The following is a 25,810-nucleotide window of genomic DNA, read 5'->3' on the forward strand; positions in this document are numbered from 1 at the left end:
TTTAGGCCTCGAGCCAGAATCAGGGGTCAAAGTTAATTTCCTTCCACGTTCCCCTTTCCTGGGTGGAAGGAAGAGGAAGGGAAGGAGGGGCGTTCGGGTGCGGGAGAGGGGGCTTGGATTCTGGGACTTTCTCCCAGCTCCTCCCACCGCGCCCCTCCCAGCCCTCCCTGGAGAAGCGGACCTGTGCCACTCCCCCCCCCCGCCCCCCGGCCCCGGAGGAAAGGGTTAAGGGAGAGCAGGGTGGGGAGCCGGGGAGGCCGGGGCCTGAGGAAACTCCGGGCTGGAAATCTAGCAGGAAGCTGAGGGTAGCGGCACCTCCTCCCCACCCCACCCCCAAGTCTGGGGACAGTCGGGGTTGGCAGGCAGCCCAGACCCTCCTGAAGCCCCCAGGGCCGGAGGGGCGGGAGAGCCGCCCGAGTGTTCAGACTCGCGCTGTTTATGAAAGCCCCATTTAGGGAGTTTGAGTAATGCCGGGAGGGGAGGCTTCAGGATGGGAGTGAGGGTCTGGCCTGTAATGCCGCCTTTGAGGGTTCCCTCAACCCTTGACCCACAGCCAACCGCTTGGCATCAGCGGTCAGGCACCAGCTCTGGGCTGCCCCCCGCCCCCCCGCCGCCGCAACACCCTGCCCCGGAGGCGTCATCCGCACAAAGAACACCTTATGCAGCCCTGCGGCCTGAACAGAAGAACCTGGCTCTGTGGAAGGGCGCAGTCTGGGTCCTGGGCTTCAGTGACCTTTATTTTACGAACCCCAAATGAGACGGGCATTCTAACAGACACAAGTGTACCTATGGGGACAAAGGGCAGTGGACTTTAATTTTAGGCCAACCCTGGAACATCTCCCCTGGGGGGCCATGGCATGGGGGGCCCAACTGGGGAGAGGTGGGTGCTCACACTGCTCCTAGTCCGGACTGGACTCAGCGCATCCTGTCCCAGCCCACCCCCACTCCTGTTGCTTCTCCCTAGACTGGAATCCAGAAAAGGAAGAGGCTCCACAGCCTTCTGCTGGGCCCCATCTGAAGTCCCTGTCCTGCCACTTTAGAGCACGTGGAAGCAGACCCCCAGAGTGAACGTCAGGTCCTCTCTGCTCTTCCTACCTCTATCTGCTCTCCCTTTATTCAGAAGAGGCTCCTGCCTCCTCATGCTTCAGTTTCTCCTCGGAAGCAAGGTGAGAGCCTCCTACCCCTGCTTCTCACTCTTCCCTGAATAACGTAACTCTTGTTGACCTCTTCCCACTGACTGTGGACCCCACGCACAGGGGCATCTTCAAGGAAAACTCTCAGGTTAAATCCTAAGTTTAAAGGGGCGGTGCAGAGGATGGAAAGAGGTCAAGTTTAGGATAAATGATAAAATGGATAAAAGAGGGTAATTTATGTAAACTCCTGTGACTCCGTTTCTTCAGCTCGTAAGAATGGGGATAATAATACCTTCAGCACAGGTTGCAAATCAGACCGCACAGGTGCGTACCACACCTGGCACGTTTTCTGGCACAGAATAGATACCCAATATATTTTAATTTTCCCTTCCTAGATCTTGTCTCTTGTCCCCACCTCACCTCTGGCCCATATGTCACCAGAGCTTCCCAGAGATCCCCTCTTTCCCACTGTCATCTGCCTGGCTCTAGATCAGGCTCTCCTCACCCTTCCTGCTAACCCATCCCCTCCTCCTGCCTCTCCTCCTGAATGTAGTTGATTTAATTAAATAGCCTGGCTCCAGTCCCAACTTCGCCAGTGATGAGTTGTGCACGATTAAGCAGGTAGCTGAGTCCTTGACCTCTCTGGGCTTCCTCATCTAAATTCATTCACTGGGCCAAATTCATTCACTCATTCAACAAATTCGACACATATTTATTGTTTACTATAAGCTGGGCTCTGAGAGTATAGCGTTGACTAAGTTAACTCCTGGCCCTCATGGACTGGGAGAAGAGAGAAGAAAACAGTTGTGATTTCAGGGGATGATAAATATTCTACTGGAAATAAAGCAAGTTGGGCTGATGAAGAGTGCCCAATGGGACCTCTCCAGGGAGGGGATAGTTCAGCTAGAGGCAGAGCAGGAACCCGCCCTGAGATGATGATGTGCAAAGCTCTTAATTTTTGATCAAACCTCTCCCGGCGTGAATCTGTTTTAGTGATTCCTTGCCTACAACATAAGTTAAAACTTGTTCGATTGTGATAGAGGCTTTCCTTGCTGCGGCCCAAATCTACCTTCCCAACCGCTCAAGTCTAAGGAGAATCCGATCTGTCTCGGCATGTCTGGCAACAGGGGAGCACACCCTGCCAGGAGTCTGTTTGCATAAGGAATGAGAAGCCTCCGGAGAAAGTTCTTCGTGATTAAAGGAGGGGCCTGCCCTGTAAGCCTGACATATAGGCTTATTCCAGTTGCTGGAGGTGGGGGTGGGGAGCCCTGGGATCCAGACAGCCTGCTTGGGACCTTTGTGTGGGAGTAACCCAGAGGGGAGACAGGCTTCCCCCTGACTTTACCAGAATCCTGAGCAGCTTGCCCTGGCGGGCTCCCGTTGGAACAGAAGTAGCCTCCCAGAGGCACAAAGAATGGTCAGGACTTAAGGCGCTTTCAAATAAGCAAGCGGAGGCAAGAGCCAAGGAAACTGGAGTTACTCCCCGTATTGGTCAGGATCTCCGTAGGAAGCACATGGTCCCCTCCAAAGGAATGGCTGAAGGAAGGTTACAGAACGGATCTCTATAGGGATGTGGGCAGGGTGAAGGAAAACCAGTAAGCGGTTCTAGGGTGAGTGTGGGGGAAGCTGTTACCATTGTAGGCCTGAAAGGGAAAGGGGAAGAAGTGGTTGCCGGAACCAACCAATGGACCAGAGCTGGAGCTATAGAGGGCCACAAGACAGGAACTGTGGCCTTAGGTAAAGATGCGCAGCCACCGACAAGCTGCGACCCAGAGTGGAGGGAGCACTTCCAACTTGCTGCCAGTGACTGGCATTGGCCAAACCCGGATGGAAGCCAAAGGGCAAGGAAGTAGGGTGGCGGCAGGCCATTGAGGTCAGCCTCCTGGACACTGGGCAGGGTGTTGGAGAGCAAAGAGGAGAATGGGGAGGGACACAGAATGACCAGCATACCCCTTTGTCTGTAACACCCATAGGCTGACGAGGCCCAAGGAAATTGGAGACACACTAATTTCCCCGGCTCCTCCCCATCACACACTCTCTCAGCAACAGGGATGAATATCCCTGCACTCCCACTCAGAACACAGGGCTCAGGCTCGCACTCAGACTCGCCTTCAAATCCCAGCTCTGTCACTGTATCAGCATTACAGGTTACCACAAACCAGGGGGGTGGCTTACAACAACGGAAATGTATTCTCTCACAGTTCAGGAAGCTAGAAGTCTGAAATCAAAACATACAAGCCACTATTAGCAACTTGGTGCATGAATAGACAAAGTGTTGAGTGGAACAGACCAACAATGTAGAAAGAAGAGCAAGTACACACTGAAATTTAGTATATGACAAAGATAGCCTTTCAGTCTGTGAAGATAAGATGAATTTTCCCTAAAGACCTTGGGATGATGGGGTAGCTTTCTGAGCTAAAATAAAATATCCACACCTCACCTTGTACACCAAAACAAATTCCTGAAAAATCTATTATTTAAATATTAAAAATGAAATCATAAAAATACTATAACAATGGGAGAATTTTTTTATTATTATATTTGGAGGAAGCAGGTCTTTCTAAGAAAGACAGCAGGTCAGAAGTCATCAAAAACTTGTTTAATACATTCAGTTACATAGGGGCGCCTGGCTGGCTCAGTCGGTGGGGCATGTGACTGTTGAACCCCAGGTTGTAAGTCTGAAGAAGCAGGTTCCCGGCCTAGCAGGGAGCCCGATGCGGGACTCGATCCCAAGACCCTGGGATCATGACCTGAGCTGAAGGCAGACGCTTAACGACTGAGCCACCCAGGCGCCCCCTGAAAATAAATCTTAAAAAAAAAATACAGGGGTGCCTGGGTGGCTCAGTCGGTGAAGCGTCTGCCTTCGGCACAGGTCATGATCTCAGGGTCCTGGGACCGAGACCTGCATCAGCCGGGAGCCTGCTTCTCCCTCTCCCTCTAGTGCTCCCCCTGTTTGTACTCTCTCTCCGTCTCTGTGTCAAATAAATAAATAAATAATCTTTAAAAATATATATATTCAGTTACATAAATACAACATTTTTTTCCCATGGGAAAATAAACCCCATAAGCAGAGTCAAAAGATAAATGAAAAGCCGAGGAAACTGATTTGCCAATTATATCACAGACCAAGAGCTGATTGCCTTGATATTTAAACAGCTTTTACAAATCAGTAAGAAACAGACTAACTCGGGGTGCCTGGGTGGCTCAGTCGGTTAAGCGGTGACTTCGGCTCAGGTCATGATCCCTGGGTCCTGGGATCGAGCCCCACATCGGGCTCCCTGCTCTGCGGGGAGCCTGCTTCTCCCTCTCCCTCTGCCTGCCACTCTGCCTACTTGTGTGCTCTCTCTATCTCTCTGTCAAATATATAAGTAAAATCTTAAAAAAAAAAGAAACAGACTAACTCAATAGAAAAATGGACAAAGGATATAAAAACTCCCCAAAGAAGGAGATATAAATCGTTCTTAAACATATGGGAAAAAATGTTCCCTTTCATTCGCAATAAGAGAAATGCAAATCAAAACTATGGCAAGATTTTTCATCTACAGAGTGGCAAAAATGAGCAATGCTTGCTAACACACTGTTGACCATGCTCTGACCCTGCTAGCATGTCCTCACAACCTCCAAGGACAGCAATTAGCAGTGTCAATTAAATTTTAATTGGATATACTCTGGATCCCAGCGATCACACTCTAAGAATGTATTTTACAAATATATTCTCACACGCGCTTAAAAAAATTCTTCGCGGGCGCCTGGGTGGCTCAGACGGTTAAGCGACTGCCTTCGGCTCAGGTCATGATCCCAGGGTCCTGGGATCGAGTCCCTCATCGGGCTCCCTGCTCCTTGTGAGCCTGCTTCTCCCTCTGCTTCTCTCTCTCTCTCTCTCTCTCTCTGTCTCTCATGAATAAATAAATAAAATCTTAAAAAAAAAAATTCTTCGCAGCATTGTTTGCGGTGGCAAAATATGGTTGTCCATTCATGCAGTGGGATGCAATCATTCAAAAAAAGTAGGAGGTAGAACTGTCCTAATATGGAACTAGGTCCAAGACCTATAAAAGTGAACTTTGGGGATGCCTGGGTGGCTCAGATGATTAAACATCTGCCTTCAGCTCAGGTCATGATCCCAGGGTCCTGGGATCGAGCCCCACATCGGGCTCCGTGCTCAGCAAGGAGCCTGCTTCTCCCTCTGCCTGCCTGTCTTCCTACTTGTGATCTCTCTCTCTCTCTCTGTCAAATAAATAAATAAAATCTTTAAAAAAAAAAAAAGTGAACTTTGTAAAGCCTAGTGCAAGGGCAGGAGGGCTGTGGGGAACCACCCAGTTGCTGATTGATTGCCCCAGCGCACCAGCCAGCACCCACCAGAGGCGCGTGTGCTGTGTGCTAAGGAAGCTGAGGCTGAAGGGGACCCCCCGGAGCAGAGGCCCCTGTCATGTGTGCATGCAATCTTATGTTTTTGTGAAATGTGGAAAAGATATTTTAACCCCAGTGTGTAAGACTGCTGTGTCTTTCCCTTCAGGCTTCCCTGTCACACTTCCCCTTGGGTCAGGTGACGTTGGAAGAGCCAAGAGCAGTTTTGGGATCCAGCAAAAGGAAGGTGGGTTGGAGATACATTAATTATAAGTTTAGTGGGATAGATTTATGTGCCTTGTGGTAACTTCCACACAGAGTTAAGTTATTGCTTGCCATCCCTGTGCTGAAATGGCTTTCAGAAATATGCCTTTTGCCTGACTTGGGATGGCCACACAAAGATATAACTCATACAGACTCACAACAGGCAGTTAATAAGTTTTTTTTAATTTAAAAAATTTTTTTGGTCAGGGGGCGCCTGGATGGCTCAGTCAGTTGGGCATCTGCCTTCGGCTCAGGTCATGATCTCAGGGTCCTGAGATCAAGTCCCACATCGGGCTCCCTGCTCAGCTGGAAGCCTACTTCTCCCTCTCCCACTCCCCCTGCTTGTGTTCCCTCTCTCACTGTGTGTGTGTCTCTCTCTGTGTCAAAAAAAAACAAAACAAAAAACTTAAAAGTCTGAAGTTCAGGGGCGCCTGGGTGGCTCAGTCAGTTAGGCATCTGCCTTCAGCTCAGGTCCTCAGGTCATGATCTCAGGGTCCTGGGATCGAGCCCTGCTTCGGTCTCCCTGCTCAGTGGAGTCTGCTTCTCCCTTTCCCTCTGCCACTCCCCTGCTTGTGCTCTCCCACGCACTCTCTCTGTCAAATAAATAAATAAAGCCTTTAAAAAAAAAAAGTCTGGGGGTGCCTGGGTGGCTCAGTCGTTAAGCATTAAGCGTCTGCCTCTGCCTTCGGCTCAGGTCATGGTCCCAGGGTCCTGGGATCGAGCCCCGTGTGGGGCTCCCTGCTTGGCAGGAAGCCTGCTTCTCCCTCTCCCACTCCCCCTGCTTGTGTTCCCTCTCTCACTGTGTCTCTCTCTGTCAAATAAATAAATAAAATCTTGGGGAAAAAAAAGTCTGAAGTTCAATCTCTGGGCTGTCTGGCTACCTCATTCAAAGGGAGTCCTTGATGTTTCCTTTTTTTTTTTTTTTTTTTTTTTAAGATTTTACTTATTTGAAAGAGGGAGAGAGAGAGAGTACAAACAGGGGGAGGAACAGAGAGACAAGCAGGCTCCCTGCAGAGTGGGGAGCCCAACACAGGGCTCGATCCCAGGACCCTGAGATCACGACCTGAGCCCAAGTCAGACACTCAACCGACTGAGCCACCCAGGCGTCCCTTCGGATGTTTACTTTTAATCTGATTTCACCCATGTGATAAGGAATCTGGGGCAGGATGGTGGGAAAGATCACTGGACCTGGAGTTGGGAGCTAGCCTTCCAATCTCTAGACATTACTTAAGCCCTCTGTGCCTCCGTTTCCTCAGCCACGAAACAAGGATAATAGGATTGTTGGGAGAGGATTAAATGAGATGAGCTATGTAAAGGGCTTGATGAGGTGCTGGGAGCAGAGTGAGCACCCCTGTTACCTATTTCTGTCACGGCTATTCTCAGTGAACATCTCCGAGCCTTAGTTTGGGATTGCAGCAAACTTGGAGTTAAAACACAGAAAGCACTCCCCTAATATGCATCACAAAATGGCAGCTTTTATTATTCACTACACAAGGAGGCACAAGGAGTTTATAAATATAAACACTGGCTCTGCTCTTTAGGACCTTACAATCTGGCAGGGGAAACAGGGAAATCTCCCTAAAAATACAGTTAATGAGGCAAATCTGTGATTACCGAGCGCCAAACGACTGACGATTCTGAGAAGTGGGAGCCAATCTGTGAAAACGCACAAGAGGATCGGATGTGAAGTTCACATAGGCACAGGGCACTGTTTTTCCGACCTTTCTCCTCCCGCCTGCCCACCCTACCTTCCACTTGGTACTGCTGCCCCCTGGTGTCAGGCACCCTCCCAGCGCTCCTGGGTGACAATCCGGACACCGTTCAGCCCCGGGGCAGTCTGGAGGGAGAGGAGGCCACCTGCCCACGGCACAGCCGGGCAGGACTTGAAGCTGAGCTGGGTCCCACTGGGAAGAAAGGAGGTCTCTCTTCTTCAGATTCTCCAGCCTGGACAAGGACACAAACAGCAACTGCCTAGGTGGAGGAAAGGGAAAAACTGAGAATTATTGTCCCGTGGCAAGTGAAAGGCCTGTGACACATCGGGATGGAGGCAGGGTCTGAGTGTTCCACATACATGGGCTGCATCTCCAAAGGTTACGGAATCACAAAGCTTTAGATTACACGGCCCCTCCCTCTCCTAGAGCTTCAGCTTTTCCCTCCCTTCCTGGCATCAATATATAAATATGTATGTGTGTTTCCTCAAAAAGAAAATTGAAATCTCAACCCCTTTCAAGATTTGTGGTTAGATCTTTTGTAGAATGTTGCCCAGTTTAGGTCACACTGAGGTTATGGGGTTTGGGAAAGAATATCACAGAAGTGATGTGTGCTTCTCAATGCATTGTATCAGGGACATCTGATATCAACATGAATTATTGCTGATGATGTTAACATTGACTGCTTGGTTTAAGGTGGTGTTTGCTTGGTTTCTCTACTGTAAAGTTGCTCTTTTTCCCTTTCCGTACTCTATGTGTTAGAACAAGTTGCTAAGTCCATACCACGTTCAAAGTAAGAGGAATTAAGTAAGCTCTACCTCGTAGAGCAAGGGGTATCAAAGAATTTGGGATTGTATTTTAAAACCCTCACAGTAATTAGTATATTTAGGAACAGATATTTTGAGGTCTGCAAATATCCTGTTCTACCTTAAAGTTTTACCTACTGATTTTAGCATTCATCAATGGATCTTGCCTGTAGCAATTATTAATGTGATGGTCTAATGGTGATTTTCTATTTCACTTATTCCTTCTATAGTTATTAATTGGAATTCTTCTTTAAAGGAAACTTGTCCCTTCTCCCTCAGTGAGTTATTTATTCAACCATTTATTTGTGTCAGTATGGATTTACAAAGATTTATTTTATTCTTTGTGTTATAATCTAATATCACTGTTATTTATTACATTGCTCAAATTGTTTCAGCCTTGGCTATTAGGACATCTTTTGAGTTGGCTCCTGCATCCTTTTGATATCCGCCCCCACTCCCCTGCCTATTTTTTTAGCCCTAACTTTCTAGAAATTCAAGTTGCTCCCGGTTTGTCTTGCATTAGAATTAGTCATTTTTCCAAGGAACACTGGTTCTTTTTATTGAAGAATGGTGTTTAGAAACCAACATCTGGATGTTAGGTGCGCTCATTGTTAACGTGGTGCCCCTTCTTTTAGGACTTTTTAGCTGACAAAACTAGCAAATATATGTATGTATATTAGCTCGCATATACATACTATTTATATTATTTGTATGTCTGTATATATAATATATATTATATATATCACACAGGTATATAATATAATATATATTTTATATAAAATATTATACAGATATATACTAAATATTATATATATAATACAGATATCTGTAGCTTATGAATCTATATAGAGTGATATCTACCTACATAGATCTATCACATATATTCTATAATTCTTTGTGAATATGTATATAAAACAAGCATGAGTTCATGCTGGTATCTCCAACTCAAATCCAGCCCCACAGGTTTATTCTAGGCTTTCTCCCCAACCAACCCCTCTTTCTCTGACAGTAAAAACCTTATGTCCCATTAGCTACAATTTATCTACTTATTTGTTCAAAACTAATATACATGTTAAATCATTTCAGAATTGTCAATCTGTGACAAATTTACCGACTATAATGTTTATAAATGATTCCTTCTTTTTTTCTTTTTAATGTATGGTTCCTTTTGTCTGTAGCCTTACAGTATCCAGTCAAAACATTGCTTTCCAAATTTACTTATTTTAGCTTTTCCCCCACCCCCACTACCTTTTTCATATATATTTGTAATATAGTTAAATTCTTATGTTACATCCTGGGACTGAATAATTTTGTTTGTTTGTTTGTATACAATTAACTTTGGTCTTTGTAGAGTTCTATGGATTTTGATAATGGTATAGTCATGTATTTGCCACCATACTATACAGAACAGTTCCATCACATTAAAAATTCCTGTGTGCTGTCACTTTAGAGTCAACCATTCCTTGTTCTCTAATCATTTCCCCTGGCTTCCACTGATCTGTTTTCTTTCCCTATCCGTTTGCCTCTTCCAGAATGTCAAGCCTAGGTCAGGAGCCCCAGTTTCCATGGTATTATGAGTTTCCCCTGTCTTGGCATTAAACATTCTGTAGTCACACTTCTCACTTACTCTTCTGTGTCCCTGTGAAGCAGTATTTCCCAAATTGTCTCAAGCAGCTGTTGAGTGAGTGAGGTGTCACTGGAACGTGAGCCCCACAAGGATAGAGATGTGTCTGTTGTGTTTGAAGTTGTGTCCTTGGTGTCTAGAACAGTGCCTGGCATATAACAGGCACCAGGAAATATTTGCTGAATGAATGAAAACATGAAGATTCATATCTGTGGTACCAGCCTCCCAGATGGTCCATATGACCCTCACTTCCTGCTGTTCCCACAGTAAATCAGGGCTAGTCTGTGTAACTAACAGAGTATAATGGAGAGGACCAAAGCTAGCTTATAAAGTTCCCGCCTTGGCTTCTTGGATTGCTAATGCTGGGGAAAGCCAGCTGCCATGTCATGAGAACACTCAAGCAGCCCTGTAGAGAGGCCCATGAAATGAAGAACTGAGACCTTCCACCAATAGCCAGCATCAACTTTCCAGCCTAACTGAACCACCTCAGAAATGCATCCTCCCATTCCAACAAAGCCTTCAGATGACTGCAGCCTCAGGAAAGACTCCAAGCCAAAATTGCTCAGCCAAACCACTCCCAAATCTCTGACCTTGGAAACTGTGAAAGATAATTTTTTATTGTTGTTCTAAGCCACTAAGTTTTGGGATAATATGTAATATAGGAACAGATAACTAATAGTGTATTGTCCTAAATAAAAGAGCTTCATGACCAAGTACATTTAGGTAACATTGGATTATACAGCTAAAGGGATTTATTTACTGGAGGAATCTTCAGAGCTTTTAATATGCTAAATGCTCATTGAGAATGCCCATTCTCATTTAACTGTTTACTTCTTGTTCATCATGTTACCTTTCCAGTTTAGAAATGTAGTTGTAAGTAAATCTACAATCTCCCAGCATCCCAAGTAAAAGGGAGATTGTCCAAGAACAGCAGGAAAAGGAGAATCTCCTGAGGAATGAGGGAGTTGGCCTTAAAATTCCTACTCTTCACTCGTTCAAGTAGCTACTTCAAAATCACCTTTCATTTGGGAATCCCATGCCTCATGGCTACATCCGCCAAGCTGGCATCAAAAGATAATGCTCTTCCTTACGCTGCATGGGTCCAAACATGGACACCCTTGCTTAACTTGCCATAACACAACTGAGATCAGAAAGACTGACAAAACTTTACATGAAATTCAGTGTGCTAGATTGAATTGGTCGTCAAAAGAGATATGTTCCAGTCCTAACCTCTGGTACTTTTGAATGTTACCTTATTTGGAAATAGGGTCTTTGCAGATGTATTCAAGTTAAGATACAGTCATACTGGATTAGGTAACTGAGTGTCTTTATAAGAGAAATTTAAACACAGAGTAGACACAGGGAAGAATTACATGTAATGACAGAGGCAGAGATTGGAATGATGTTTCTACAAGCCAAGGAATACCAAAGACTGCCAACAACCATGAGAAGCTAGGAGAAAGGACTAGAACAGATTCGCCCTCAGAGACTCCAGAAGAACGAACTCTGCCAACAACTTGATTTCAGACTTCTGGCCTCTTGAATTATGAGAGAATAAATTTCTATTGTTTTAAGCCCCCTAGTTCGTGGTGCTGTGTTACAGCATTACAAACATTAAAGAAAGCTAAAAGGAGGGACACCTGGCTGGCTCAGTAGGAAGAGGATGTGACTTTTGATCTCGGGGCTGTGAGTTCGAGCCCCATGTTGGGTGTAGAGTTTACTTAAATAAATAAATAAATATTTAAAAGAAAGAAAGAAAGAAAAGAAAGAGGGGTGTCTGGGTGGCTCAGTCGGTTAGGCATCTGGCTCAGGTCATGATCTCAGAGTCGTGAGATAGAGCCCTGCAACCCACGCTGGGCATGGAGCCTGCTGGGATTCTCACTCTCCCTCTCCCTCTGCCCCTCCCCCTCCTGCCCCATCTGCCCCCCACCCCACCCCCACTCACACCCATGCATCCTCTACACCAGCCCTCACTCTCTCTCTAAAAAAAAAAAAGAGAGAGAGAGAGAGAAAGAAAGGAAGAAAAATAATCTTCAAAAAAAAAGAGCTAAAAAGAATTACTCAGAGGAACATAAAATGTCGTGCTACCTACTTACGGAACAGCCACCTTGCCCAACCTTGGCTCCCTGACTTACTGCCCGGCCAGGATCCTGCCCCACTGTGGTAGAGGCCACTTGAATGCACTCAGGTCTAACTAGATCCCTCAGGGTTCAGGCCTAAGAGAGAAAAACATAGAGCGATGCTCCTTCTAACGTTACGCAAGGTCTGAGTGATAAATCCACATTTCCTGACCCTGGATACTCTTCATCCAGGACAACTGACATCGTGAATATCCATTCCTTTCAGGGAATGTCTTGTCCACACCCCCTCCCCCACCCCAAAAGGGACGGATTCAATAGATTCTCTCAAAACATAGTCATCTACCATTACTATAAGAGATACACAAACAATGGGAAAGGATAGGTTCAGTGAGCTTTCTGAAAGATCCCGAAGTACTTCCCCACCATTACACATTGTTCTGTAACTGCCTATTATAAACTTTGAGTTCCGTGAGAGAAGGAACCATGTTCGTCTCACTTACAGTTCTATCCCCAGTAGCTATCCCAGAGGATGCTGCATAGTAGGACCGCGATAAACATTTATAGATGAGGCAGCTAGAGCCCAGTTAGGTCTGGGACGTGCTAGAGATTACACAGAGAGTTGATGGTTGAGTTAGTGCTCGAGCCCAGCAACCTTTCTGTTCCCTGACCCCCCACCTTAGCTGAACCTATTTAGCTAAGCTAATCAGTAAGTAAAGACCAAACTTCTCTTGCCTAAACTACTGCAAAACCCTTTCTGATCTCCCTACCACTATTTCTCCATACAGTTTCTATTTTTTGTCTGTTTGTTTGTTTAGATTTTATTTATTAATTTGACAGAGAGAGACAGCGCGAGCAGGAACACAAGCAAGGGGAGTGGGAGAGGGAGAAGCAGGCTTCCCGTGGAGCAGGGAGCCCGAAGTGGGACTTGATCCCAGGACCCCGGGATCATGACCCGAGCCGAAGGCAGACGCTTAACAACTGAGCCACCCAGGCGCCCCACTCCATACAGTTTCTAAACCTTAAATCATGCATGCATGTGCACACACACATATCCACACCTGTAGACCCTCTGACCAAATCAGTCCTTTGCATGACTGATTAAAGCATCCCAAGTCTGATTCTTTCCCACCAGTGTGGTCTTGACCTCATGTTTTCACCCTCAGGCATGACCCCTCTCATGCCTATCTTGTTTATCCAGAAAACTCCCCCACTTCCTTGAAGATGGAGCTCAAAATCACCTGTTTTGTAAAATGTTCTTTGACCCTCCCTCTCAAGCTCAGCTCCCAGTGTTTCCATAGCAACAGACCGTTTCTGCCTCTTGGACAGCTCACATAAAATCACCTCACCCCTGCCACCAGGGATGAAGGTCTCTGGTGACTGCTTTATCTGTTCCTCCACAGCAAGGCCCCAATGTGATGCCCATGGCCCTCGTGCCTAGCTCAGGGCTTGGCACACAGTAGGGGCCCTGGGGGACTTTGTGGGGAGTTGGCTAAGTGAGGAATGAGACACGGAGGCCACTAAAACCAGCTCCCAAAAGGCAGCCAAATCCCTCTGCCCTTCCCACATCTGGAATTTCCAGGAAGTGCCATTTTTTTCTGCAACCTTCTTCAAGCAACTGAGATTATCTAAGCAGCAAGACAGAGCCAGGTGAGGGGAGAGATGGGTCGCAATGTCAAGAATGTGAGTGCCCTTCCCCTCTCCTAAGAACACTGTTCCAGGTGAGCCTCACCCAGGACAGCCCAGGCAAGATCTGTGAGAAGGGGGCAGGGAGCTATTTTAGAGTCTGGAGTGGGAAGTAGCACACAAATGACTCTAGTTCTCAAGCATTCTTGTGTTGAATAATTACCTAGGGCACTCTTTCAAATGCAGATACCAGGGTACCTGGGTGATGCAGTCCCTTAAGCATCCGACTCTTGATTTCAGCTCAGGTCATGGAATCAGCCCAGAGTCAGGCTCTGCGCTCAGCGTGGAGTCTGCTTGTCCCTGTCCCTCTGCTCCTCTCTCTCTCAAATAAATATATAAATAAAATGTTTTTTTAAAATGCAGATACCTGGGTCCTGCCCCCATAGTCTATAATTGAGTAGGTCAAGGGTTGCCTAGGAATCTACATTAAAAACTAAAACAGGGGCACCTGGCTGGCTCAGTCAGAGCTTGCAACTCTTGATCTCAGGGATGTGGGTTTGAGCCCCACGTTGGGTGTAGAGATTACTTAAAAATAAAATCTTCAGGGGCTCCTGGGTGGCATCAGTTAAGTGGCTGCCTTGGGCTTGGGTCATAATCTCAGGGTCCTAGGATCGAGCCCTGTGTTGGACTCCCTGCTCAGTGGGGAGTCTGCTTCTTCTTCTCTCTCTGCTGCTCCCCTTGTTGTGCTCTCTCACTCATGCTCTCTCTCTCAAATAAATAAAAATAAAATCTTAAAAAAAATAATAAATAAAATAAAATCTTTAAAAAACAACAACAAGAAACAAAACCAAAAAACTGTCCCCAGTGATTCAAATGCAAGAAATCCGCAGACCACACTTTGAGAAACCCGGGCCAAGAAAGTCTTTTCTGGCACCAGCTGAAGATCTGGCCTTCTCCTCTCTCCCTCTCTCTCTCAACTCCAGCCTCAGGGACCTAGATGTCTGTAGGGATCCTGGGAAGAGGCAATGACCCTGGGAGGCTGACCCAAGGCAGGATTCCAATAGGAAGAGAGGTTAAGCCTATAAAGTGTGGGCCCAGAGGGCAGAACAGGCCTTGGCAGAGCAAGTCACAGGGAGGCAGATGTCAGCTCCACCCCAGGAAGACTTTCATGGCAGATCTATTGGATCACTCCCAGCTTAAGGCCTGCCATCTAGAAGGGAAGCTCCCACTATCCTTGGGCAACTCTAAATTCCCTGGCGTGGCTACAAGGCCCCTCAGAATCCAGCCCCTGCTTACTTCTCCAATCCTTCACAGTCCCCCATTTCCAGAACTTAGCCTGCACCCCACTTCCACCAAACAGAACTTCTCGGGCTCCTCCAAGAATGCCAAGCCCTCGACCTGTTAGCCTTCTTTGTTTGCCTCTCTCCTCCAGGATTTGGCCTGTTCTGGTAGCTCTGCCTAACCTGCCCGGGCCCTAATTCTGTCATCTTTAAGTTAGTTCCCTCTAACCCCACAGCTGGATGACAGGTTCCTGATCTCTGCTCCTTTTATACCCCATATTAAAATTATTCACTGCCCCACCCCCCAAGACCTGACATACTAGCTGTACAAAAATGATTTACTGGGCACCTGAGTGGCTCAGCGCCCAACTCTTGATTTTGGCTCAGGTTATGATCTCAGGGTTGTGAGATGGAGCCCCATGTCAGGCTCTGCATTTAGTGGGAGTCTGCTTGAGATTCTCTCTCTCCCTCTCCCTCTGCCCCTCCCCCTGCTCACACTCTAAATAAATAAAATCTTTTTATTTTTAAAGTTATATTTACTGAGTAGAACTGTTCGATTTTTTTTTTTTTTTTTTTTTTTAAGAGACTGACTGAGCCAGCCAGGCGCCCTGAGGGTTATCTTTAAAAAAGAAGCCAAAGCCCAGTGAGCTGATCATTTGATGTCAGTTTGGTTCATAAAAATGTGTATTCAGGAAGACAAAGGAAATTCATTTCAGAGCAGCAACCCAGATGGAAGGGGGCGGGGAGAAGGTATCACCCTGGGTTTCCAACCCTCCAATCCAGCTTCCGTCACACCTGCCCCTGAAAAAATAGGTACTTGCCAGGCCTGTCTGGACCCACTGGGCAGAGAGAGGCCCCACCAACCTTAGGTGAGGCTAGTTTCTCAAGTACTAATTCCCTGACTATCTTTTGAGTATGCCCCCCTGCAGCCGGGCCTCACCAACTCAGCCTGGTGGTACTCACTGCCTACCGTGTACCAGGCTCCAAGTGACCAGGGCAGACAAGGTCTGAGTCTCCCCAGCCCACTGGTTGGTCCCATAGCCTGTCAACTGAGGTAAACCAGGTTTCCAACCCTGGCCTGTCAGTGGTGACATGTGGGTGTCCCTGCAAGATAGGCCAGGAGGTCATACAATGCCCTGAGCCAGGGCAAGTGGTGGTAGAGCTGCTGGGGAGCTGTTTGGTTTCCTAGCCTACCTCTGAAGCACAGATCTTTCCAGAATGTCTTCACAGTCCCCGGAGGTGGGAGAATCCAGTGTAGATGGATCCATGCCAGCCCTCCCTCACCCCCAACCGTATTCCAGGGAGATAAGCCTCGCTGGGGCCTGAGCCCCAGGGGTCAGGATATCTGAAGGGGGCTGGGGGCAGGAGCCCAGAAGTGTGGTTGTTCAACCTGCTAGTTGATTAGCTGTGTAACCTTGGACAAGCTCCTTTTCCCTCTCTGAGCCTGGGATTCCTCCTTTATAAATGGGGGAAAGGGACTAGACTGGTGTTTCGGGACCTTGACTATGAATCAGAATGATCTGAGCAGAGGCAAGAGAAAGGAACTTGAAAACGCATAAATCCCTGGGCCCCATCCCAAAGCTCCTAAACAATCTGAATTCCCGTGGAGGACAGGCCTCCTCCAGCCCTGGCCCCCAACCTCACCCCAGCTGGGGAGGATCTGGAGCCCCTCCAAACCTTCCCCGGCACCCGTCCACTGAGAAACTCTTTGGGATACAACCCCTAGGCCTCCTTGGACCAGGGCTCGAGTAAGCTGCCCCATCTCTCTCTCCAAAGACTTCTGGAGCCTGAAGCACTAGTCAGTGAGCAGTTTATTATCCATCAAGCTGTCCCCAGCCTCCCAGCACCATGGCCTGTACACAACTAGACACAGCCTTCACTCCCGTCTGTCCTCACTCCCGGCCTCGGACCCCACTCCCATCCTAGCCCTCCAAGGCAGCACCAGGCCCAAGGGCCACACCTCAGCTAGGGGCAGGGGAGAGGAGGCAAAAGCTGGAGAAAGAGGAGCTAGATCGGCCCCAAGCTTCTGGAACCAGCACCCCAGGAGGAAGGGAAAGTGGGCAAGGCTGGGGGGAGCTGGGGTTGCCAGGCGATGCTTCAGGCAGGAGGCTCTTCTCCAGGAGGTGCAGGGAAGCCACTCAGGTCTCGGCCAATGATCTCACTCACTGTAAAGGAGGGGCAGTTGAAAGATTGGGCTAGGGACTGGTCCCCTCCTCCAGAGACCCCCAATCCATTCCAGGCAGGCCTCAGTCTAGGATGCCTCTAGGCTCCTCCTCTACTGGCTTCTCTTCCACTGGGCCTCAGTTTCCCCAATATGTCTTGATACCTGGTCCCAATCCAATCTCGCTCAATTCCATCCATGTGGGCTCCCAGGCCCCCATCCCAGCCCTTTCCTGCCGGCTCGGCCTGCAACGTTAGGGCAGTGACTGTCAGCAGCGCTGCGGGCGGGGGGAGCCAGTGGGAGGAAGGAGACACAAAATACCAAGGCTCCTCACCACCAACCCTGACCACAGTCACCACGTGGAGGGGAAAGCTGAGGCAAGGGGAAATATGCTCAACTGGGACCTCTGCAAGCCCCTGCCCCTCTCTGAAATACGGCGTCTGAATCCGCAAATTGAGGGAGCTAGGCTGAATGATCTTGAAAGTTCTTCCAGCCCTGAGATTTTGTGATCTGGGGCAGCGAGCAGAGGCAGAAGGGCGAGGGCAGGTACTCCATGCACGCTTCGGAGCTAAGTTTAACTGGATTCAGGCGGCCACATGCACCAAGCGCTTGCCTCCTGAGACCCTCCGACTGGCCCTGAGGGACCGAGGACGCCCCATCTCTGGGAAGCCCAACTCCAGCCCTCAGCAAACATGCAGAGCAAACTCTTGTACACACACACTCACACTCACAGCCCCCAGTCGCACACCCACCTTCCTCCAGCGTGATACCCTGGATAGGGACACTGTCTCGGAAGCCGCTGCCGAAGCCACCCCTGGATTTCTCCTGCTCCGGAGCCCCCTCCCCAGGGCCATAGCTTGGCCCTACCTCATCGTATCCCTCAGCAGGTGGGGGGTGAACACCACTCTGGGGAGGGAAGGGGACTTCCAGCGGTGGGGATGAAGGCAGTGGAGGCCGAAAGGGGGTTGGAGGAGGGAATGGCAGCCCCAAGGGAAATGGGGAGCCCCGTCCTCCGTAGGGGTCACTAGGGAAGGGCCGGGGAAGGAAGGAGACTGGAGATGGGCGGGCACAACCGCTGGCACCCCCAGTCTCAGGAAACATCCGCAGGCCAGGTCTGTAGGATGGCGGGGGCCCCGTCTGGGGGTACAGAGGGGGTGTGCCATAGCTGAAGCCTTCTGACAGGTAAGGAGTTTCATAAGCAGGGTCTTCATGGGGATAGGAGGGGTAAGGGGGCCTGGGTGGTGAGAAGTCCATGTCAGTGCCAAAGGGAGGGCCAGGTGCTGAAGGGAAGCCGCGGAGAGACAAGTCGGGTAAAGGCTCCTCCTTGAAGATCACTAGGTAGGAGGGAAAGCAGGAGGACACACTGGTGAGAGGGCTTGCTGTCTCCCTACTGCACAGCTTCCAACCTCCTCTCCATCCCCAGGCTTCAGCCATAGCTTGGCCCCTCACCATGAGGGCCCTGCATCCCTCTGCCCCTGCCTCAGCTCTCCATATCCCCACCCCGCCACTGTGGGCTGTCCTAGAGCGTACCAGGCAGGAACTTGAAACTCTGGGTAGGACTGCGCTTCCTCCGCCCATTGGAGACATAAAAGTAGACCTGGACTGGCCGGGACACCCGCTTGTTGCTGTACTCGGGGACAGTCAGGGTCAGCGTCACCTGGGGAAGGGCACAGGATGAGGCAGGGAGCCTTCAGGGACCCAGGCTCAGCCCAGCCCTCCCAAGGACCCAAGCTCCGCCTCCTGGCTTTTTTCATTTGCTTAACAGCAAAGTTCATTCCCTCGAGATGAACCTGCTTCTACGGTAGCCAGGCCGCCTCCTCCAGAAAAGAAAAGGTAGCTTCTGGACTCCATTCCCATGGGCAAGAGAGAGAGCTGTGAATTTCCTGCCTTCTCCTGCCACCCCCCAGGGGTGGGTGCCCTAGTGACCCTGGTACCTCGTTGCTCTGCAACCGGTTCACTGTGGCCTCCTCCTCCCATTGCAGCTTCCCATCTGTGCAGGAGGAACAGAGAGCTCCAGCCCAGCTCCAGGGCCCCTGCCCCGTGCTCCCTGCCATTTCCCCTCCTGCTAGAGCCAAGGCCAGACTCAGAAGTCCCCTACGGGGCCTGGCTCACGAGGAGCCCACTGAGTGTTTATTCAATTGGATAGAAGAGGCAGCAAACTGAAACCAAGAGAAATGGCAGGGCCAGCCCAGGAACCAGAGAGAATTCATAATGGAGGCAACTCTTGAACCCCCTCCCCCAACCAGCTCCAAACATTCCCTCCCATGACAGTGCTGGGACGAAGTTCAAGGGTAGGAAAGGGTCCTAGCTTGAAGGAAGACCACGAGATCCCAATCTCAAGATCTAGAACCTCTGAACCTGCTTTGACATGGTCTCAGGGTGCTAAATTTGAGTGTAGGGGCTGGGGCTCTTGATGGGCAGGGTTAGGGGAGGTGGTGGTTTTACCCAGACCCCTCAGTCTCCCCTTCTCCAGCCCTGCAGCTGCCCTGAGGCCCCTCACAGGCTTTGTAATCACAGGCCCATAACTGCTACCAGGCCCATAACTCAGGAGGGTTTCAGGAACTCACCACCCCGAGACCAGGAGTCGCATGCTCCACTGACTGAGCCAGCCAGGGACCTCCCCCCGTCTCTAGAGCCTTTGAGATTGCTGTCACAACCACCTCCCCATGGGAAGCAGACAGGACAATGGGAAGGGCAGTCTCTCCATTCCCTTTTACAGATGAGGAAACAGAGGCTCCACTTGCTAGCTTAGGGACAGCGCCAGAGATCTTTCAGCTGCGCGGTCCAAACTCTTCCTGCCTGCCCCCCGCCCCCGTGGGTGCTCACCAGGGCCCCTCTCGATGAACACCACCTTGGAGTCTGGCAGGAAGTTGGAGCCAGTGAGTACTAGTTCCTCTCCTCCTCTCACGGAACAGGCACTGGGGCTGTACGCCTCTACCTGGGGCAGCTCCTGGGCTGAGCGCTGGGCTGCAGAGCAGGGCAGGAAAGAAGCTGGCTGGGCTGAGTACAAGAGGACAGGACCCTCTGCCCCCACCCTCCTTGGAATAACTGCCGCAGGACCCTGGAGGAGTCCTCCTCAGCAGTAGACACACAAGTAAATCAACAGTATCCCTGGGGTCACACAGACCAGGTAAGGAGCCTGGGCAGAGAGAGAGAGATGAACAAGGTCACCAAAGGCCAGAGTTACCCAGACAGGGACACAGAGCCACCCAGGGACAGATGGAGGCCAGGGCCACTCTAGTCCAGCCCAGAGACAGAGTCTGCAGCAGGGATAAATTAGAACATTGCCCCCACCCCCTCCATAAGAGAAATAAGTGCTGAGTCCCTTTCAGGGCTACCTAGGACAGACAGGACACAGGACACGACGCAGAGGAGATGGGAAGTCACACAGACACACAGAGAGGGAGCGGCAGGAGACACAGAGCCGGCGCAGCGCCTCTTTGCTCACAGCACTCAATGGGCACTGATGCTGTCTGCACCGAGGCGACCTTCCCACTGCCCTGGGGCACGTGCACCCGGAACACGAGCCGCACTCGTGTGTTCTTGCGCCCAATGTCTGTCTCCCCCTTCCGCAGCTCGATGTCTGAGTTCCGGAGCTTCAGGATTCCAGCACAGTCAATGCTGAAGGCAGAGAATGGAAGGCAAGCCCTCCCAGCTGAAGCCAGAATAGTGATGCTCCCATAAGAGGGAAGCCCCCACCCTTCATCCAAAGCCTTGAATGACTTCGTCTGGGAGCCTTGAGGGTGGGGGGTGATTTTCTAATCAAAGGTGGTCTCTCCAAGGTGCTCCCTAACCCCCAAAGTCCTCTTCTAGATCGTGAGAAGCCTGAAACCTGCTCCTAGGGGTGATGTCTAGCTCTTCTGGGAAGAGGAAGAATGGGCCTAGCTTAGACCTCATGGAAAAGTTGGTCCTAAAGCCTGAAGCCTGAGGGGAAGTGAAATGGGGACCTACTTGGCTGCCATGTTGTTCTCAGGAAGCAGGGTCATCTCCAACACTTTGGTACCACTGACGACAGCCTCATAGCTAGCCGTGGCCACCATCTTGCCCGTGATACGGTGCACCTGATAGAAGGCATGAGGCCGCAGGTTCCTTTCATCTGCAGTGCCAATGAACATCTGTAGAGTCAGGGGCTTCTCACTGTAGCCTAGGAGCTGGCAGAGGGAGAGAGAGGCCACCCAGTTGAAATCCCCACTGTCTCATCCTTCATCCATCCCTGGGTTTTCAGTCCACCAGGGGATGAGGATGGTGAAAGATAAAGGATATCCTGGAAGGGATTCCCAGGGGGAATTGGGCACCAGCTGTGGAGAAAACGTGGCCTGGAGTTCACAGTGCTATTCTTGGAATAAGGCCCAAACTGGGCTGGGCAAAGGGGAAAATCTTCCAAGAGAGACTGGCCCAACTCAACAGACAACCTAACTCCCAGTGAACTTTGGCCTCAGCCTAACCCCTCCCCCACATCTGGCACACCACCATTTTCCAGAGTAGACATGAGGCTGGTGTCCCATGGGAAGAATGGAGGGGGGCAGGGTGGAGGGACAGAGAAATAGAAAGTATATCCGGGTCCTTGAAGTGCACCCTTCCTCCCCTAACTCCAGCCCCTCCCCCAGGCTGCCTGCAGGGTCAATGCTGAGAGGGAGTGTGGGAAAGGGCAGTGCCATGGGTCGGCACAGCTGGAGCCCATCTGCAGGGATCTGGGACTAGAGAAGAGAAAGGCTATCAGGCCTGCCCTCTGCCCCTTACCTTGACTACAGGGTGACCACCAGGGGCGGCTTTGACAGCCCCTCGGCTGCCCTCAGTCTCATAGTGGGCCCGGTGGTGGGCTCTAGGCTGCACCTCGATCCTCAGCTCCAGCTGCTCATACTGGCTGGGCAGAGGCCAGTCCAGCGGGGGTAGGGCAGAGGTCCTGGAGAGGAGAGAAGAGCACTGATCATCTGCAGCCTCAGAAGCCAGTCAGAGAAGCACTAGGCCCAGCTCCCTGGGATGTGAGGGAGGAGGGGGTGTGGGTATGGGAGAAAGGAAATCACAGCAGAAATAAAACAGTCCAAAAGCCCAGAAGCAAGGGGAAATAGGAGACACCCCTCTCAGAACCCCTTGAGATGGGGGTGTGGAAAATGGCCCCAGGCCTGAGACTCCCTTCTTTCCAGCTCTGAGCACAGGGTTTGGGGTGGCAAGGGTTCATTCACCTGGATACAGAGGTGAACCTAGACCTAATCCTAATCCCCAGACCTGGATGGGAAGAGTCAAGTAAAGGAATACCACTTCAGACCAGAAAAGTCCTCAGAGGTTCACCCCTTTGTTTTTCAAATAAGGAAACTGAGGCCCCAGGGGAGTAGAATATAGCAGGCCAAGCAAGCCAGTGCCTGACAGAAGCCAGGACTGTTTCCAGCACCTTTTCCTCTAGTTGGGGCCGGACAGGTCAGGTCCAGAAAGCTGGGGGTTACAGATGGGCAATTTTCCTGTATTGAGCTCGAAGACATCCTCCAGGTGGTGGCTGGCAATGTCTGGAGACAATTTGGGGAGTCCCAACTAGGGGAGAGGATGCCACTAGCATCTAGTGGATAGAGGCCAGGGATGCTGCTAAGTCATCCTATGGTGCCCACCACAGCCCCATACAACCCTGCCCTACAGGAACCCAGGGGAACAGGCATTAAGGTTTCTTTCCCCAGTGGAGCCAGCTCAATCTGTCATCCCCAGATTTAGGATTATTGAAATGGGCAGGGTTCCTTGAGAGTGAAAGGGGTGGAAGAACTATAAGCCCTGCTTGTTTTAATATGAATTCTTGGACTTGCAAGCTATTTTATTCAAATTAGCAGCTACACTTTTAATCAATGAGTCAGGGCCCTAGAAATTAAGTGAGGGAAGAGAGACTTCCTGCTACCCAGTGCAGGGCTGAAATCCAGCCAGGCTCATGCCCAGCCAGCGCCAGCACAGAGCTGGGGGTGGGGAACACCCTAGAGGCACTCCTTTTTCACCTAAGTGGTTCTCCTGGGGGGTAGGGAGGTTTTTCCTTATTCGTCCACAGGGAGTGACTGTCCTTTTGCAAATTATGTCTGGAGGGGGTGGGGTTTGGGTTTGGTTTGGTTTGATAATTCTCCCCAAAACTGGGTAGATGGCAGCCATCAAGCTGGTCGCAGATTCTCTCTTGAAATGCCAAGGGCAGAGAACCAGGACCTTTCTTCAAACCCATCCCTTGACCTTCCTGCTCCCTCAGTGGGATGGCTGGAGACACAGGTGCGGCTAGGCACACTCCTCACCTGAAGATGGGGCTGTGTCCCCCAATCCGGGCCTTGGACCAAGCCAGTGGGGAAGGCACTGCCAGGTAGTCCATGCCGGCCACCTCCTTCCGAGGCCCCCCGGGGGGCGCCGCAGTCTCCTCAGCTCCTGCCTGCAGCTTCCCATTGCACGGGGCAGGCTCCTCAGACCGAGGCAGGGCCACGGCCTGCTCGCTGGAAGTCCGCCGGGTCTTCTGCGGGATGCTCTCTGCCGGTGGGGCTCCCACGTAGTCGAAAGGGCCGGGGGAGCCAGGGTCCCGGGCCAGAGGCAATGGGGGTGGTGGCGGTGGCTCGGGCCCCTCCTCCCCTAGGCTGCCACGGCGGGACAGAGCTGGGGAGGCCGAAGACGGGGTTCCCGAGCTGGAATAACGCCGCTTGCCACATGGAGAGGCGGGCCGTGGGGAGGCTGGGGTGGGCCCAGGAGCGCTGAGGAGTAGCCAGCTATCCTCCGGCCCCCGGCCTCCTCCGGGGCTCGGACCATACAGGTTCCAGGGATCGTCGGGGGTCCACGGCCTAGGGGAGGCCCGGGGCGAGGGCAAGGGGGATCCCAGGCCAAAGCGCGAGGCTGCCTCATTCAGCTCGGACTCCACCTCGTCACAGGCTGCGTACAGGGCTGCCTCGTCTGAAGCATCCGAGAAGAAGCTCCACGAGGACAGGCTGCTGCTGCCGGGGCTGGGGCTGAAGAAGGGGCCCCCGCCCTGGCCGCCTGTCTCTCGGTAGCCCCCAAAGCCTTCTGGCGGCGGGTAATCCCTGGGGGAGCCGTCCCCCCAGGTATCGGGGTTGTCCTCCAGCGCAGCCGGCGGGTCAGGCGGGGGAGAGATGGAGGTGATGCGGATGCTGGGGCATTCAAGAACACGGCCTCCCCCAGCCCCCCCGGAACCCCCTCCCGGGCCCCCCAGCCTCACTGACCGGGCGGGCTGGCTCTCCCAAGTGCCAGGTGAGGGGGCCGGGCGGGGTGGTGGCGAATGCATGCCAGGCCGAGGGGGTGGAGGCCGGGGAATGCCAATAGGGGCAGCGCCATAGGGAGGGGGCTCCCCCAGGGCCAGACGGCAGCATGGCGGGGCGTCCTCTGAGTCCAGTTCTGTCAAAATGGGAAGGGAGGGGGACAGAGAGAGGGATGCCACAGGAGATGGGGACAAAGAGAAGCAGGTAAGATGTCTGGGTCCCTTGAGTGGCCAGCCCTCCGAGTGCTGTATGCCACCCCCTCCTCAGCATAAGGTAGGGGGGGTCCCTGAGGTGCCCTTCAGAGCCCCAAAGACAAAAGCAAAGTTGGACCTCAGAAGGTGGAGTACACAGATCCAGACGTCCCAGGCCTTTTCCCACTCGGAGAACCTGACACTCCTGAGCCCCTGGCCCTGGGTCCTGGGGTACCAGACGGGGCGGGTCTTAAGGTGAGGGAGGCGACTGGAGAGGGGCTGGAGCTGGGCCTGGAGGCGTGTTTAGGGAGGCGCTGGGCTGGGCTGGGGGCGACTCACACATGAACCCAATTAGCAGCGGTTCCCAAACCCCCAAACGGTGCTGGCAGGAGCCCCAGTTGCCATCGCAACGGTGGCCAAGGGGGGGGGCGCCGGGGCTGTGGGGACAAGGGGAGGTGGCTCCTCCCTCGCTCCCCCCATCTGGGGACGGGGGTGCAGCGGAGGGGATGCTGCGTGCCGGGCCCGAGCCCGGCCCCGGGGAGGGGGGCGCGGGCAGCGCGGATTCCGTGAGAGCGGCCGCCGCCGCCCCCGGCTCAGTCCCCGCCATCTGCCTCTCATTGCGGCCGGCGGAGGAGGGGGAGGGGCGCCCTGGCGGGGCCCGAGAGCTCCCCCAGCCCCCGGCGTCGGGTCCGCGGGCCCAGGGTCCGGTCCGCCAGCCGCACGGTCCAGAGACCCCCCCTCCCCTGGCGGCGCCGGGGGCTCTCGGGGCCGCTCTTCCCGCCCGCCCCCCATCCCAGTGACAGACGGCCCAGCCGAGAGGCGGCGCGCAGCCAACGGCACCCCCACCCCCACCCCAGTCACAACCTAAAAAGGAGAAAGTGGTGCCCGGCCCCCAGCCTCACCTCCGCAGACCCCGGTGCCCTGCGACTCCCCTCCACCTCTGAGCCCCTCATCCTCCACCCCAGGCTCGCTGCCCTAAAATCCCCAGACTCGGGATCCCCGGGCCCTTTCCTTCACTGACTCCAAGACCCCTTCCCAGCCCCGCACTAACCTTCCCCCGACCCCCCCGCGCCCAGCGGGGGGGTCTCCTTTTCCTCCCCGAACACCAGCTTAAATTCCAGCTCCTCATCCTCGCAGCTTGCGGCCCCCATGGAGCCGGCCAGAGCCCCCAGGTCCCGGTCTGGGTGGGAGGGGGGGAGCTCAGGAGGCTGCCGTATCTTCACCCGTGGCTCCCTCCCTCCCCTCCTCTGAGACGCCCCCTCCTCCGCCGCTGCCTCCTCCCTCCGGACGCCCCCTCGTTATTATAGAAACTTTTCCAAACTTTTTTCCCCAAACTTCTTCAAAGCGCCCCCCCCCCCGCCCGTCCCCGATTGGCTG

At 52.0% G+C, this 25,810-nt stretch overlaps 1 protein-coding gene across 7 annotated transcripts; it reads right to left on the reverse strand.

Moving 5' to 3' along the window:
* Positions 1-829: 829 nt before the first annotated feature.
* NFATC4 (nuclear factor of activated T cells 4) lies at positions 830-25,672 on the reverse strand. 7 transcript variants are annotated; one of them, XR_004677386.1, is made up of 10 exons: positions 25,485-25,659; positions 23,280-24,378; positions 21,766-21,928; positions 20,977-21,176; positions 20,474-20,646; positions 19,852-19,992; positions 18,960-19,015; positions 18,556-18,682; positions 17,191-18,359; positions 15,531-17,029 (listed from the first exon to the last, which is right to left on the reverse strand). XR_004677386.1 is itself a non-coding variant. In XM_034994783.1 (10 exons), exons 1-10 carry the CDS (start codon positions 25,582-25,584, stop codon positions 16,962-16,964), a joined length of 2,709 nt encoding a protein of 902 aa, XP_034850674.1. In that variant the 5' UTR covers positions 25,585-25,671; the 3' UTR covers positions 15,531-16,961. The 7 variants fall into 7 exon arrangements, 6 of the variants coding, with proteins under 6 accessions (XP_034850672.1, XP_034850674.1, XP_034850675.1 ...); XM_034994783.1 differs by having other exon boundaries at positions 17,778-18,359; positions 25,485-25,671; XM_034994784.1 differs by having other exon boundaries at positions 18,099-18,359; positions 25,485-25,599.
* Between the last annotated feature and the right edge of the window lie 138 nt (positions 25,673-25,810).

This window comes from Mirounga leonina, unplaced genomic scaffold (assembly GCF_011800145.1).
Source record: "Mirounga leonina isolate KUSES-001 unplaced genomic scaffold, KU_Mleo_1.0 Mir_91, whole genome shotgun sequence".
Lineage (NCBI taxonomy): Eukaryota > Metazoa > Chordata > Mammalia > Carnivora > Phocidae > Mirounga > Mirounga leonina.